This window comes from Sphaeramia orbicularis, chromosome 5 (genome assembly GCF_902148855.1).
Source record: "Sphaeramia orbicularis chromosome 5, fSphaOr1.1, whole genome shotgun sequence".
Taxonomy (NCBI): Eukaryota; Metazoa; Chordata; class Actinopteri; order Kurtiformes; family Apogonidae; genus Sphaeramia; species Sphaeramia orbicularis.
This window is the reverse complement of record NC_043961.1, coordinates 1,598,999-1,616,818: the sequence shown is the minus strand read 5'-3', so window position 1 is coordinate 1,616,818 and position 17,820 is coordinate 1,598,999. Positions and strand designations below refer to the sequence as shown.

The 17,820-nt window shown below is 34.5% G+C and overlaps 1 protein-coding gene across 1 annotated transcript in view; it reads left to right on the top strand.

The window, feature by feature from the left end:
* Positions 1–9,806: 9,806 nt before the first annotated feature.
* The window catches only part of LOC115419232 (protein FAM107B), a 33,442-nt gene continuing 25,428 nt past the window's right edge, over positions 9,807–17,820 (top strand). The window contains exon 1 of the mRNA XM_030133885.1: positions 9,807–10,057. Coding sequence (XP_029989745.1) covers positions 10,034–10,057 — 24 coding nt within the window. The 5' untranslated portion in view covers positions 9,807–10,033. The remainder of the gene's footprint in view (positions 10,058–17,820) is intronic.

Genomic DNA, 17,820 nt, shown 5'->3' with positions numbered 1-17,820 from the left:
AGCTATTTTTGTTGTTATCATTCTATTTGTCCAAACTGATGGACCTTTAGTTGGACCAGGCATTAAAATGAACAAGGAATTGAAGAAAACAAGAGGTGGTCTAATGATTTTTTCTGTGACTGCATTTTCATCCCATATTTTGTATTGATGATGGAGAGTTGGATGCTGTGTTTCAGGTCTGGACTCTGTGGTGTCTCATGCTTCTCAACCCCTCTTCAGTAATCTAATTTTGATGAATCCTGGTATTGTCCAATCTTTATGCCCCATAGCAAAGTGATGGTTGCTTTTGAAATGAGAAGTTCCTCACTGTATCAGTTAGGGTTGAAGAACATAGTATTACGCAGTAGGGGATCTCAAATACAGCTGAGTTAAAGCCAGTTTTTCTGTGTCATCACCTGAAAACTTCTTAACTTGACATTTAATTTCTTAATTATAGTTTGAAATTTTTTTAAACTAAAGTACTCCAGTAATCCAACCAGTAACTGTTTTAATAACCAGTGCAGTACAAGTACACACAGCGCAGTTGTGACTTTGTTTCCGTTTCCATTTGTCTGAACTTCATGTTAATCCTGAATCTCCATCCAGTTTGGATCTGACCGGGTTTCACCCCGTCACGTTCATTCTCAGAGTCCGACCATTTTTGGACAATCAGAGCTGAGCTGAGGCGGTTTAACAAGCAGCAGCTCGTCGTCCGGTTCTGTTTTAATTAAAACTCCACGTTGAGTCCCATGATCCCTAACACACCTCACATGGTTCTGCTGCTCTGATCAGCTGCTGCTAATCAGCCTCATGTGGGTTCAATGGGCCAGGACGTGGACCAGGAGGACCGGATAGAGACCGGACAGAGACCAGGAGGGCCTGGACGTGGACCAGGAGGACCGGACGTGGATCAGGAGGGACTAGATATGGATCAGGAGGACTGGACAGAGACCAGGAGGAGCTGGACGTAGACCAGGAGGACCGGACAGAGACCGGAGGGACTGGACATCGACCAGGAGTACCAGACAGAGACCAGGAGGGCCAGACAGAGACCAGGGGGACTGGACATGGACCAGGAGGACTGGACAGAGACCAGGGGGACTGGACAGAGACTGGAGGGACTGGATGTAGACCAGGAGGACAGGAAGAGCCGGGGTAGAGACCAAATGTAGACCACAGGGATTGGACAGAGACCAGTGGGACCAGTTTCCTACAATACTTCAATCTATCGAAACATGCTGGATGCTAACCCTTTAATCATGACACATATTATATAACTGGAGTCTTCTTAATACACAGGTTTACATTTAGTCTGGTTTAGTGGTTTTAGTCCAGTTTAACTTGTTCGTCTACACAAACTGCACATTTTTTTTGGCTGGAAACTGATCTGATGCCAGTTAAATCACTCAGACCACTTGACCTCTGACCTCAGACTCATTCAACCAGTAAGGGAAGTCAGTGTTATCACATGGTTCATAATAGTCAGTCTAAACCAGGGGTGTCAAACATAAGGCCTTTGCAGTTCTGCCCATGGGATGAATTTGTGAAATCCAAAAGTTACACTGAAGACATTAATAATCAAGGGTGTCAAAATCATTTTAGTTCAGGTTCCACATACAGTCCAGTTTGATCTAAAGAGGGTCAGACCAGTAAAATACAGGCAATAATAACCTAGAAATAATGACAACTCAAGTTTTATCTTTGTTTTAGCGTAAAAAGTTAAGTTACATGAACATTTTTACATTAAAAAAACTAAACTTTCACAAAAAATATGAATCACGTGAACAAATATAAACAAAATGAAAATGTCTCAAGAGTAAGTATAATTTAACATATAATTTAGTAATTTTAACAATATTCTACCTGTTACTAAATGTTTTGTGTATGTGTAGATCCAGTGTGATCTGTAAGTTGTAATGTACATGTGTAAATGATAAACTGAGGCAGAATATTGTAAAAATTGCACTTATTTTTCGTGAGAGATTTCAGGTTGTTCATGTTATTCACATTTTTTACAGGATAGTTTGTAGATATAAACATTTTCATAATGTAATGTTAACTTTTTCACTCTAAATCATAGAGAAATGTTTGGAGTTGACATTATTTATAGGTTATTATGATAGTATTTTACTGGTCTGACCCAGTTTAGATTGAACTGGGCTGAATGTGGAACCTGAACTGAAATAAGTTTGACACCCCTGGTCTAAACATACAATCTGTATCAGATCCAACAAACCAAATCATTCTTAATTAATAGACAAGGAACATAATCAAATGCATCCAGGTTGATTTAGTTTTAGTGTCTGAAGAGCAAATATGCCTGTGATGACCCAGTGATCTGCTGCTAAAAGACACTGTTAAAAGAAAACCACGTCAGTCAAAGCAAACCAACTCTGTGTGGAAATAATGTGATGTGTTTAACGGGATCCATGAGGACGCTGCTTAGATTAATGACCAGAGTACGGCTGGTGGTTACAGCTCAGTGGTGGTTCAACAGTCTGAATGTAGAATTTATAAAGAGAGAACCAAAAAGCACGCTGAAACACACTGACCTGTGTCATGGAAACACTGAAAGAGAAAAAAATCTAAAAATGTAAACCATTTCTTGACCCAGTACAAATATGCAGAGCAAAAATGACAATATTTTATAAACCAAATATCTGTTATTTATGGGATCTGACATAGGAATTTAGGGTAGGTAGAAGGATGGGGTAAGGGGGCGGGAGATTATAAATTAAACTTCATCCTGCTGCTTTTTGAATGTTTTCCTTTCTTTTTATATAAATCTTATTGTGGTTTGGTTTTAATGCTATATTCAAAATAAACAATCTGTAATCTGTAATGCCTTATTTTTATGTCGCATCTTTGTGTGCCTTTACAGTATCAATGCTGATTCCAACCTGAATGGAAATAATAACACGCATTGAAGAAAAAGACATAAAAGATATAAAGAGATTAAAACAATGCAGAAGTCTGAACAACATGAAAGTGATGTGAAAGACACAAGGAAAAAAATAAAAGATGCCACAAGATCAAAATGATGAAAAAGAAAAACCTGGAACAAGATAAACAGTTTTACAAAAGTTGTAACAAGATGAATTTAAAGACAAAAAAATTAGACAAGGCATGATGTAAAAGATGCAGCAAGCTAAAAATGACAGAAAAGATACTGTAAGAAGAAAACGACGCAAAAGTCAGAAAAGGATGAAAAGTTTAAATAGAGATTAAAACGGCAAAAGTCTCAACAAAATCAAAACATGTAAAAGACACTATCAGATGAAAATGATATAAAAGAAAATGGTAAAAAAAAAAAACAAAAAAAAACCCTGGAACCAGATGAAACACAAAATGGGCACACGTGAAAACCCTGACTTATCAGTGCACGCCAAAGTTTTTGCATATACAGACGGACAGACAGACGGACGCCGAACTGATGACCGAGGGTAAAAATGACAAAAACGTTGCAACAAGATCAAGTTGTAAAAGACACAAAGAGATGACAATGATGGAAAAGTCGTAACAGGATAAAAAATGATGAAAAAAATGAAAATAATGTTAAAGACTTGAGATAAAAAACAAGACAAAGGATGTAATAGGACGTGTTATGTCCGAGTCCAGTTCAGTCCAGCTGGACGGGGTCTAGATCTGAGCCACTGATTTCAGACTTAAACATCATTTCATAGTATTTTAACTGCTGTGAAATCAGGTCAGAGTTATGGAGAACATTAATTCTTGGTTGAATAATAGCCTCATTGTGCTGCTGAGTCTTACACCACACACATCCACTCAGTTAAATATATCCTGCCTTCCTTCTGCTGGATTTCCACTGCTTTCTCTCCTTCACCTCAGACACAATGTGGAAAATGTGACCTGCTCCATTAACATGTCGTTGACTCCACATATTTGTCGTTCCTGGACGTTTGTGACGTTATCTGTGTCAGGACTGGCTGCGTTCCTACAGCTGAATGTCTTTACCTGTCTGTGGGTTTGTACGACCAACTGTGTCCAAACAGAGTCAGTGTGTAAAGTCCGGAATAGTTCAGATTCTCAGCTGATGAACTGAAGCTTTTATTGTTCCTGAGCGACGCTGAGGTTTGTGTCTCTGCAGAGCGTCAGCGTGACGCATTCACTTCTACTCTGACCAGACCACAGTGGGTTATATGTGATAACACGAAGATGGGGGGGGTTAAGGGTATGTGTGAAGGTTTTATATCAGCAAATGTTTTAAAAATGACCTAAAATGATCATTACTGTTTATAATAAAAACCTGTGAATTTCTGCCAAAGATGCCGATGTGTTAGATTATAGAGATTCACTGGAAAATAATCTAAATTTTACCACGTCTATTTTTCTCCTTTCTAGTCAAAATATCTCATCACACTTAAAATCAGACATTATCACCTAAAGCGAAACTTTTCAGTGAGATATAAGAACTGATTTATAGACAGTAGATCTGGAAAATCTTATTTCAAGAAATCTTACCAAGATAATTTTCACTTGTTCCTTCGGCAGATTTTTTTTTTTTGCTTAATTCCAGGTTTTGTTTTGGTTTTTTTTTCTTATTTCAAGCAAAAAAAAATCTACCAGTGTAACAAGTGAAAACCACAAGGCCTTTGATCAAAGCAAGTGACCAGATGAACGAGAACTGTTAAGAAACAACTTTTAGTCAAAGAAAAGAAAGGATTAAAATAGGGGCTGTTGTTTTCTCCACTGGACACAGGCATAAATGAAAAGAATGGAGTTTGATGCTTCTTCTTTAATTCGGAGGCATATGAAGGTATAAAGTTATTATGGGATGTTATTATCTTTTCTAAATTGCTATTTGTTGATCCACAGTTCAGACTAAACTGTGACAGTTCTGACCTTGTTTGTAGGATTCCAAACAGAACTTTAGTTCAGCTACTGACGACACAAACTGAGCAGAAAACAGGTCATTAGTGGTTTTTCTGTGGCTGTTTTCTGTGTACAAACAGAGCTAACAGAGCTATAATGTAAACTATCAGCTGCTGCAGCATGTCAACATAAGACTGTGTTACTTTGAGCGACTGTTAAAATAAGCGTCTGTGAGTTTTAGTTTGAAGATGAAAACTTGATGATACCATTATACAGAAGTGTGGAAACAATGGTCTTCATAGTTTATTCAGTGACAGATCCAGTCTGTGGATACATACGGGTGATTCTTTGTTGGCTTTGGTCCTAAGTGTGTTCTTGTACCAGACTGACCCCTGCTGGTCAGAGTTTGTAATATCAATACAACATAGAACATGAACTGAACACAGAACCAGCACTAACCAGTAGTAACGTCCACATGTCGGTTGGTGTTCATATCTGACCTGGTGACTTCACTGTGACCACGGTCTGGAAACATCAGGGCTCAGATCAGGGTCAGCGCTGTAGTAGTCTGTCCAATCTCTGATGTGGACGCCGTTGTCTTCTCTTGACCTGTGACCTTTCTGATTGTACAGATGTTACTGTGTGATGTTCATGTGCAGCAGCTCATCACTTATTTCATTTAATGCAGTTTTAGACAAAAAAAGAAGTGTCATTAAATGAGATGAATTGAATCATGTGTCTTTGTGTAACATTGTGTAATAGTGAGTCTTGTGCCTGAGGTCAAAGGTCATCAAATTATATTAGACCTTTGTCTTTTTCCCACATTTCCTATCTGGGATTAACATCAAAACCAAACTGAAAATAAAATATTAACAGAACTATAAGAAAAGGAATGATTCATCAATTCTAAATGATAGGAATATTAACAATAATAAATAAATCAGTAAATACAGTTAAAAAAAAAAAAGCCATAAATGCTATTGGAGGCCCTTCCAGTAAAAACTGACTTGAACAGGTTATTATTATTGTTATTTGTCTGTTTTTAAGGAGCTCTTTTACCTGATTTCCTCCTCCAGGAGGTACTGTGATCATGTTGCTTTGTGTGTTTATTTGTTTGTTTGTTTGTTTATTAGCAACTCTATGGGAAAACTCCTCCACCCATCTTTCCCAAATCTTCCCCACAGATAGGCCTAGGCCCTGGGACCAACCCATTAAATTTTGGTCCCAGTAGGCCAAAGTTCAAGGTCACAGCAAGGTCACAACATCTACAGTTTTCCATCTGTCATCATTGAGACATTTTCCAAAATTCATAAAAAATTCAAAACGACTCCGATTCTCCTCCAGTTGGATCCACCTGTAGCTTAGAACAGTCTCTTGTATCTGGAACTAAACTGTCCACATCCACTGTGGAATGTGGACTCTGTGGACATTTACACTGAACACTGAAAATCCCATTTCCCACACCTTTAAAATTAGAACTCAACTAATATTGATGTGAATTGAATCTAATTGGACAGACACATGACTGGGACCAGATTCAACTGTTTCTGTGTATGGAACAACCTGGAAACTGTTGAATTTCAACAGAAATAGTCGACCCACACATGCACAGCGTTCAGGGTGCTTGGCGGAGGTTCGCGTTCTCTGAACACTTGTTTCCTTCTGCTTCCTATAAATAAACCTCCCGCCTGCAGCTTCTCAACAAATGAACTGAATGAATTTGGACTCAACTTGTGACCAGACGTGTGACACCCCCGGTCCCGGAATGGACCACAGAGATGTGAGATCACATCACCAGACCAGTCATTGGTTATGACCTTCACAGGGTAAGTTTTAATGTTACAAAAAACACCGGCTTTAATACGAAGTTACATCTGGTGATTTTTAACATTATTTCACCACTTCACAGTCTGTAACAACGATCTTCATGAAACCCATTTTAAATGTCGAAAAAATAAGAAAATGTGTTGATATTTTTCATACATTTTGTATTCTACACACACATGAATTCATATTAATACCAGGATTTATTTGCAGTGATTTCATTTTCTTAAGCTTCTTGAATTTAACCCTCAGTATTGTGTTAATTAACAAAATAATTCCTCTTCTTTTGGATTTTTGTGCAGGGTAATCTCACAGTTTTGCTCTGCACATCACAGTTGCCTCACATGACACTAACAAATTTGATTAAAAAAGATTAACCTATAAATATTACAATAGTGGGTCATACTCCTGCCACAAAAATAGGTAATAATATTAGATAAATTTTATACAACTCATACTATTATTGGTCAAATCATGTGATTGTTTCATAAAATGGACATATTGGAAAATATGTTAAATAGGTCAGAAAGTTAAGGAAGTAATAGAATTTTCCAAACTGCAGGTGATGCTGGTTGGTTGCACTAAATTATATTTGTAATAGATGTTACATAGAGTATATCTGGCTTTTTTTTTTTTTTTCACTTTACGCCTTAAAAAAGACAGCCAGGCATATTATTCACTCTTGTACAATTGTATTTAAACTACTGAAGCCACTTACATAAATTCACATAAAACTGTCAGTGAAATTATTTTTGTGGTTTTTCATTGACATAAAAAACACCACATAGTGCAACCATGATTTATCTTCAGTCATGTTTATTCTCAGTAAGATAATATTTATTAGAAGAACTGCACTTGATGGACTCAGTTTTTCTCCCTGAAATCCCACTCGCTGTCTGTTTTTCCTGTAAATTACACAAATCTAGTAAAATTCATTAAAAACATACCATGCACTTAAAGATACTGCATCAGTGATTCACATTCCACCCATAAAAATTAAAAATTTTACTTTTACTTCATTCATTAAGTGCTATTTTTGGTCGTGTCACATGATGTTTCATAAAATTGATCTGATCGAATAAATTCAGATCATGTAAATCTATATACTTTGCATTTTTGAGGATGCAAAGAAACAAGAAATACAGCGGAAAGCACATTTAAAGAGGATTTTTTTTCTAGAAATAGCAGCTGAACAGTCCCACCATGTGATATTTTTTCAATAAATAACTGGAAAACTGTAAATAACTTACAACTTTCTTTAATCTGTTTTCACGATGAGCTGAACTCATCGAACGTAGACACATATTTGAAGACAAAAACAATGGAAAAGATAAAACAAGAACAAATTGTCAGCAAATTTAGTCAACCACATCCATGTAGATGATCAGTGAACTGAAATCATATCAAAAATATTCTCATATTGGATATTTTGTTCCTTTGAATCAGTCTCAGATCTGAAATTAAAGTGTCTACATACTTGTTTGTGCTTCAGTTTTATTGTGTGTTTCTGTTACGATCTATATCCAGCTCTGAAGAAGCAGACTGACAGTATGACAGTAAATGTGATAAACCAATGATAGTCCATGAAATAAGAGGAAATAAAACCATCACTGACACAAAAACAAATCCAGAATCAGATAAAAACAGAGAATATGATTCAACAGGACACCATAGCAACGGTCATCAAAAGGTTAGGTATCAAAGACAGATTCACATTCATGAAAATAAAACAGCCACATATCGTACAATGTTCTTTCAGATCCTCAAACGTCTGTAGACCTGATGGGGCTGGAGTTTGTCTCTCTCTGCTGGACAAAAGCTGTAACTTCCTCCACAGACAGAACCAGTTCAGATAAAACTGGTCCATCAGACCCACACATGAAGTAAAGCAGATCTCAGACTGTTAGTGGTTTTGTCTTTTATTTCCCAGAATCAGAGTGATGTTCTTATAAAAACTGTTCCAGTCAGTAGGAATCTAACGGCAAACACAGACCTGGACCTGTTGTTGACTTCATAGACAGTCATGTGACCTAAGGGAATCGTGTTTTAATGGATGAATTGAAACTCGTAAAGTGACTCATCATGCCAACTTGACAACAATCAATAAAAACATAAGAAAAGGTAAAAAAAAAAAAAAAAAAAAAAAAAAAAAACCTCAATTGACTGCTAAAAAAATGTTTTTAACCTAAAATTTCAGACTTTCAGTTTTAGGGTTTAGCTCTGAGAGGTTTTTTTGTGAGTCTGGATCTGAAATATGTATTTACTAAATCTAGTTTGTCTACATCAGGGGTGTCACTAATTTTGTTCAGGTTCTACATTCAGCCCAATATGATCTCAAGTGAGTCAGACCAGTAGAATAATAACATAATAAACTCCTAACTTTTCTCTTTGTTTCATAGTAAAAACAAAAAAAGTAAAATTACTTTGAAAAAATGTGAGTAACATGAACAACCTGAAATTTCTTAAGAAAAATAAGTGCAATTTTAGCAACATTCTGCCTCAGTTTATCATTTATACATATATATATATATATATATATACATATATATATATATATATATATATATATATATATATATATATATATATATATATATATATATAGTAATAGGCAGAATATTGGTAAAGTTAGATTTATTTTTTAAGGCATTTCAGGTTGTTCATATTTGTCCAGGTTATTCACATTTTTTGTGTAAGGATAGTTTGTAAATGTAAACATTTTCATGCAAAAGTACTTTTTTTTACGCTAAAATTATTATTAAACTATTATAAAATTATTAGTTGTCTTTGTATGTTATTATGATCTTATTTTCCTGGTCACAAATTACAACAACACGACAACCACTAGGGGGTAGTCAAGAGCAAGAAGAACCCACTTAATGGAGAATGATCCAAGGCTTTACTTTTACTGAAGTCCAACCCAACACCCATCAGATAAAAGTGTTCACCCCCTCTGTTGTGAGTTTTGTCAGTTTTTGATGACACAGCACATATAATTTTTGTTAGTAGAATTAATAGATGAGACAAAACTGTGGGTTTTTAGGCCTCAATCATGGGTTTTTTACAGCGTAATGACCCCAGGTTGTATCTCCTCGTCAGCACTAATTACTTTAATCCCATCAGATCACCTTAACTCCTCAGAGCAGAGAGCAGGGAGTCAGGCAGTGACAGGTGGTCGGACTCCTCCTCTTTCTCCTCCTCCTCCTCCTCCTCTTTCTTCTCCTCCTCTTTCCCTCCTGGTTCAGTTTGGTTCAGTGTTGTGAACTGGGCTAACGGATCCCTCAGACTGGGCTGCCAGGCGGCAGGTGGAGGAGGCGGGGAGGAGCCAGGGCTGCTGGGAAAACAGAAGAGGTGCTGTGGAGGACTGTGTGGACTGGGACTCCTAGAACTGGGAATAATGGGAGCCACGTATGGAAAGAAGGTTAGTCCAGTTTGGTGTTCCGCTGTTTTATACTTCACCATAAACTCTGTGGATTTAACAACAGAAAAGGATTCAACTGATGCTGAATGTTCTGATTTTAGCTTCTGGGAAAAGAATATTCAGATTAAACTGAAACTCTGTGGATTTAACAGACTTCAGCTGAGATTCTGGGAATATGGGATGTGACTATTTTGGAGAAATTATTAAAAAAACCTACAACGAAAAAACCTACTGCATCAGTGAAATTAAAAGAAAAGTCATATCTGAAACTGAATTTACAGGAGGATTTGGATCAAAATATCAAATAATTTTTATTTACAGTTTCAGAATTTAATATCAGCATTAACATGTACATTTTGCAGTAAATTAAAGTAGTTTCAACAGGAGAAAAGACAGAAGAAATGTTTATTTGAGTCTAAAAACACTGATTTGTGTGGAAGCCAAGTAATGTCTTAAAATTGAACAAAAACCTTTGTGTCAAATACGACAAAAATGAAAACAAATGACACAACTGTTTTACCTACAACAGAAAAACATATTTAATGGTAATTTAAAAATAGAAAGAAATTAAACTTAATTGTCCGTTTTATTTCTTTTAACATGAATGTTTTGTGTTTTGACATGTTTTCATTCAGTATAGTTGGTGTAGATCATGACATAGAACTTCAGTCTGACAGATAGGTTCAGATATAAGACGGAAAATAACCTCCAACATCTCCACAACCCGACAAATCAGAGTTCATCACCACAAAGCTTCAGGACAATAGGGTTTTGTGATATTTTAAAGGTAAATTCCAAGTTCATGTTCATTTCTTTATATGAGCGTCCAAGTCTCTACAGACAAAAACCAATGAGTTTCACAGATGATTTATAGGAAACTGGACTGAGATCATCATATACAACAAGAGAATAAATGTAGAAATAAAGTGTAATTTATAATAAGAAGAATTAGAATTGGAATTAGAATAATAATTGGTCTGGATTGATTCATTTATAAGAGACGGTACAACAGATACACATTTGGATACCACAGGTCATTGACTCTGAACAGTCGCCACAAACAGCAACAACACAATACAAGCAGCTAAAACAGTGACAAGTTGTACTAAAAATAGACGTGAGTAGAGCTTTAAAGACTTTTAGTTCAATGAGTGTGAAGTTCAACCTGTGCTGCAATTCATTAGACTAATAATACAAACACTACCACTTAAAATAAAAATCAAACCAGTGCAGCTCTGTGTGGAAGCCGAGGAGTTTTATAGTCGAGACAAATTTATTAGGATGCATTTATTATTTATTATTATGGTTTTACTTTGTTTTTAATTTACTTTTACTGTTTTTATTTTGCTTTTTTTATTGATGAGTGATTCACATTTACCTGAATTTTATCTTATCTTATCTTTTTTATTTTATTGAACATCTGTGCCGTATTATTGTCCCAGACATATCAGACAACTAAATAATTTTTCCAAATCTGTCAAATTTTAGGAGAATTAAATAATGTGCATCAGATTTATAGCATTTAAGTTTAGATTTGAAGGAGTTTGTTGAAATACTTGATGAGTAAAAAGGCAGAAATAAGGAAAAAAAAAACAAAATAAAAAATGAGCGATTTCCTGTTTTCTGCCAAAACTTAACAACACAAATTTGTTAAAAAAATCCCCAATAACACACTGTGGTTAAAAATAGAAACATGATTAACAAAGACATACATTTTGTTTAGCAAAAGGGTCAATGTTTGTTAGGTTTTTTTTTTGTTTGTTTGTTTGTTTGTTTTACATTATTTTCATATAATTGTGTCCTTTGTGTCTTTTGAGGCATTATCCTCCTGTTGCATCTTTTACATTTGTTTTCATCCTAATTTTAATTTTTTCTTTCATTGTTTTGTTGTGTCTTTTATGTTGCTTTTTATCTCATTGCGTCTTTCATGTAATTTCCTTCTCATTGTGTCTTGGTGCATTAATGAGGATGTAGCCTAAATTTATTTGCAAACTTTATAAAGGAAGTCGTTTTCTAATAATCTGATAGTTTTATTTTTTAGGTTTTGATTGGATATTTGCTCCTGAACAAAGTCTGGATGAATCTACATAAAACCAAGGCAGTAGTAAGAGTTTAAGGGTGTGTGCAGACTCCGCCCACTCACTGAAACAGAACAAAATGACCATTTACAGAAGATGTAAATAAATATCATCTGCTGAGACGACCTTTTACCTGGTTTTCTGCTTTAATTGTGAATCGTCTTTATGTGAAGCCTTTTGAATGTCACTGGATAAATACGATGATCGATCAATTGATTATTAACTTCCTTTCAGCGTTGACAGGATGTCAAACAGGCCTGTTCAGCTCATTGTATAAGAGCAAACAACACGTTTATTTATAGAGTACGTTTTAACCATGGACTGAAACTTAAAGAATATTCAATACTTTACAACGCTTTACATTGTTACATGTTAGTAAAAGACTTTAGAAACATCAAATGGCTTATCAAATCAATTTAATTTCATTAATTGTGAAGTCTTTTCTGAGTGTTATAAAGTGTTTATAATAAATCAATTGGACTTTCTCTGAGTTTTTATGAATAATGATCTTATAGTTTTGCTGTACAGGATCACAGTCACCTTCTGAATGTAGTTAATGGAATGATTTTTCCTCTAAATCACATAAAATTAATGAAATTTATTTAAAAGTCATTCACTTCAACATATTGTATCACTGATTTATTTTCCAGCCACAAAAATTACATATTTGATTTTAGATTTAATACAGTTATTTCTATTATCAGTTGCATCACATGATGTATCAGACAAAGTATTTTATACGAGACACATTTTAGGAAAATGTCACGTTTTAACAGATTTAGATTTTAGAGTTTACACAATTTCTTCAAATTGATGTTGTAGCTGGACAGACATGCCTCATGACATATTCACACCATAAGACAGAAAATAACTCATTTAAAGTTGTTTTATGTCGTATTGGTATTCCAGACTCTGACCAGCAGGGGTCAGTCTGGTACCAGAACACACTTAGGACCAAAACCACCAACAAATAAATGCTTTGTACCCACAGACTGCATCACTTACTGAACACATCTGTATTATAGGCTCATCAAATTTTCTTCATCAAATTAAAACTCATAGAAGCTTATTGTAACTAATTATTACTATTGTAACTGCTAAAATAACACTGTCTTATAATCTTAACGTGTCAGCTGATAGTTTACATTATAGCTCTGTTAGCTTAGCTCTGTTAGCTTAGCTCTGTTTTTAGACTGAAAACAGCCACAATAAAACCACACATCTCCTCTGTTTTCTGTACGGTTCATGTTGTCAGTAGCTGAACTAAAGATCTGTTTGGAATCCAACAAAGAAGTTCAGAACTGTCACAGTTTATTCTGAACTGTGGATCAACAAACGACAACTTAACAAAGATAAGAACATCACATAATAACTTGATACCTTCATGAACCCCCATAATAAAACACCTGTGTAGAAGAAAAGCTAACATTTCACCATCAAATTCCTTTTTTTTTTTTTTTTATTTACAGCCGTGTCCAGTGGAGAAAACAACAGCTTCTGTTTTTATCATTTCTTTTCTCAGACTCTAAAAGTTGTTTCCTAATGGTTCTCACCCCTTCTGGTCACTTTCTGATGCTTAGGTCAAAGGCCCTGTGGTGTTGGTTTTCCTCAGAAGGGAGTGTTGAGCCGCATTATGTAATAAATTCCCATTATGTAATAAAAGTTCAAAATGTAATAAGAATGTCACGTCATCTTGTAATAAAGCCGCATTATGTAATAAACTGACGCATTTTGTAATAAACTACCTCAGTGCATTATGTAGTACATTTTTTCGCATTATGTAGTAAGTTATTTCAATTTGAGAAATTTATTACCAAATGCACTTGACACATTTTTGTTTTCAGGAAAATGGACTGGAGCTGATCTCTGTGACATAAATGGATAAAACACACAATAAATGTTTGCTGTTCAATCTGAGGGTGTCAAGGAACATTTTTCCAAGATCATCAGATACTGTATCAGACACAACTGACACGACGATAGAATAATAATGGGTTAAATTCATCTGTAAACTGTGGTTAAAGTTCTGATTCCATAACCTGTAGCTCCTGTGACTAATTTCTTCTAAATTGCTCTGACATTATATTAATTTGGATTGTTATTACATAATGAACCATGTCATTACATTTTTTTTAATAAAAATGTGTCAAGTGCATTTTGTAATAAATTTCTCAAATTGTAATAACTTACTACATAATGTGAAAAAATTTACTACATAATGCGTTGACGTACTTTATTACAAAATGCGTCAGTTTATTACATGCGGCTTTATGATTGATTTTATGACGTGACATTCTTATTACATTTTGAACTTTTATTACATAATGGGAATTTATGACATAATGCGGCTCAACAGGGAGACGGGCAAAGTGACTCACTACTCCCTCTAGTGGTCACATAAATTCTCCAGCCCGTCGCTGGAAATAAATTCACATCATATCTGATAACTGGCATCTTTGGCAGAACTTCAAAGATCTTTATTCTAAACAATAATAATAACTTAAGGTCATTTTTAATATATGAAAGTAGAAATACTACATATAAAGTCACAGGTTTTCTGACTTTTAGTTTTGGACATGTTGTACATCTGAGCTCTGGGGTGCGACTCGTCTGTTGACAGGTGTTTGTTGCCGTGGCGACCGACAGCTGACGGCAGGGCAGTGGTATCCGGGTGCAGACAGGGTCATGTGGTTGTTCCGTCGTCTCATTGGTCTATTTTTAGTGAATTTTCCCGTCGGTAGCAGCAGGTGGAACAACAGAGCTGCTTCGCCCGAAACTTTATCTGACACAGATGTTTGTGTTTATAGACGTGGAAACTGTCCGACCTTCGACGAAACAACTTCTAAAACAACTTCTAAAACTTGGTCCGTGAATGATGAACAGATCTGTGTCTTTATGCTCAGATTTAACGATGATTTACTGTCAATTGTGCAGTTATTTTAAACAGAGCATGTGAAAATGCACAAAAGTTATTAAATTTATAACAAAAATATGAATGAATGGCACAAAATTGTGAAAAAATGACATTAAAGTATGAACAAATGACAAGAAAATGCAAAAAAAACAACAACACAAGTGTATGAATAAGTAACAAACAATACAACTGATTTACAGGAAAATATGAATAAATGACAAGAAATTGTAAAAAAAAAAAAAAAAAAAAAAAACTCACAAATATATGAACATGTACAAAATGTAAATAAATAAGATGAAAACGACAACAAAAACATAAATATATTAATAATTAGTACAGAAGTACAAAGTAATTATATGAAAATACAAACAAATGACATGAAAGTGAAAAGAAAACATGAATGAATAGAATAAGTGATGTAAAAATATGAATAAAGAGGTGAAAATGTAAAAAAAAAAAAAAAAAGCACAAAAACATATGAAATACTGACACAACAATACAAATAAATAACAAGAAATTATGAATAAATGACAATTAAATGCAAAAAAACACCCCATAAATATAGAATGAAAAGGTGTTGAAAAAATGTGACATTAAAATGCACAAAACAACACAAATCATGCATTTATAAAATAAGTGACGTAAAAATATAAATAAATGAGATAAAATATGAAAAAAATACAAGTATCTGAATTTTTGACACAAAAAGTACAAATAAATAATGTGAAAATATGATTAAATGACACAAAAATGCAAAAAAACAACACAAATATATGAATAAGCAACAGAAAATACCATTTGTTTCCATGGAAATGTGGTTAAATGAGTGTGTGTTGGCGTGTGTTAACGTGTGCGTGTTAATGCGTTTGGTCACATGGTCATTGTTGCGTAATCGAGGCTGAAAATACCGGTCACTCATTTACTCTCACACAACTTCAACCACTAATTGTTCAGAGAAAAGCTGCTGATGTCCTCTGACCCCGCCTCTGATGCCTTATTGGTCCGCGCTCATCCTGCTCTCTGATTGGTCCAGAGCTCACCTCATTATTTTTAGGTGTTTGTCTGATTTAATGACATTTATTTTATGTTTCTGTTCCTGTGATTGCAATCAGTGTGTTTATCTCATGTTTTTAATTGATTTTTACATTTTATAACACAATGTAGTCTGAGTTAAATTCAGATTATTGTGAATATTTTGTGTATTTTAATGTTTATGAATATGAGTGACATTGAGAATGTTGATAAAAGTGTAACTATTTTTAATGTAAATGAACAATTCATGGTTCTTTAATCTTACATTCATATAACTCATTGTTTTTCATAGTTTCATCTCATTATTCATATTTTTTCATTGTGTATTCATACATTTGCGTTGCTTTTTTTGTTTTTTAACGTCATGTATTTCATGGAATGTACTGGCAGTCAGAGTGAACCAGGTCTGTGGGTTAAATCCAGTTAAAACCAGACACAGATTAAGGCAATGAGAGAAAATCCTGCAGCTAAAAATACAGACCAGTCCAGTGTGTTAATGTGTCGAGGGTTCACAAAGTCCCGACAGTTTCACATGTTCACCGGGGTTTAGTTTTACTCAGTTTTTCAAATTATGTTGATTTAATTTTTTTAAGCAGCCTTAGTTTGAATTTGATTCAACTGAACTGAAAAGTTTCAGTTAATTAAAACTTAATCAGAACTGAGTTAATTTAGTTTTCCAGGAATTACAATTAAAATCATGTGATACAGAAGCTGAAACCAAACATACCTGATTGTTTAATTAGAATTCCTTCATTCATTGGAGGTTATGTTTATCGCCCCCTGCTGGCAGGTTGCACAACAGCCCATAAGCTCCGCCCCTGCTGTTTTAGCCAATAGAGCTGAAGCCCCGCCCCTTTTGCTGTGTCACTAGGGACCTAATTTCAGAAAATCATAAGAACAGCAAAGGATAGAGATGAATAATGTTTTGCTAAAATAATGTAAAAAATAATGACATTATTAAGTTTCTATTAAAAGTTTAGTAACATTTGTTATGTTTGACAAAGCAGTTACAAACTAATATATTTTTTAACCCTTTCATGCACAGTGGTCACTCCAGTGGACAGTTCTTCTACAGCTGTTCTCTTGTTTATTCATGAGTTTTGTTGTTTCAGTTCCATATCAGCCAACACAGTGGACACTTATGCACCATCCCATAATAATACGCTGACATTCATCCCATTACTGTAACTTTATGTTCTAGATAAACCTGATCTGCACTGACATGACTGAGTGTAAATCAATTGCTAATTGTTATTAGACTGTAATTAACAGTTTTCTTAAACAAAAAGTTTTTGTTTTATATATTATCTCCATAAAGTGAGTAAGAACTAGTATTAGAACATGATAAAAGGTGAGAAACATCAGATTAGCGGCATTAAAAATGCTTTTGTTTCATAGTTTTCACACAGTTTATCACTTTCTGATATTGTGTTTTAAATACATGTTTCTTTGCTTCAAAAATTAAACACATGGTGTCCAAATGAGTGGACACTTTTGTAACTCCATGAAAAATAAGTTCATTTAAAAAAAAAAAGAAAATCAATCTCATTTTTTTCATGCCTAAAGAGGAATTACGAACACTCAGGAAAAAAATCTTGACTAAGGTTCTCATAATTTATGCATCAAAGGGTTAATATAGAATTTATTTCTAAGTTTTTGGAGTTAAGTTAAATGTGATTTGTGTATTTGTTATTTATTTGTTTATTTGATGACAAATAAAAACATTAGTTTGTTCAGGT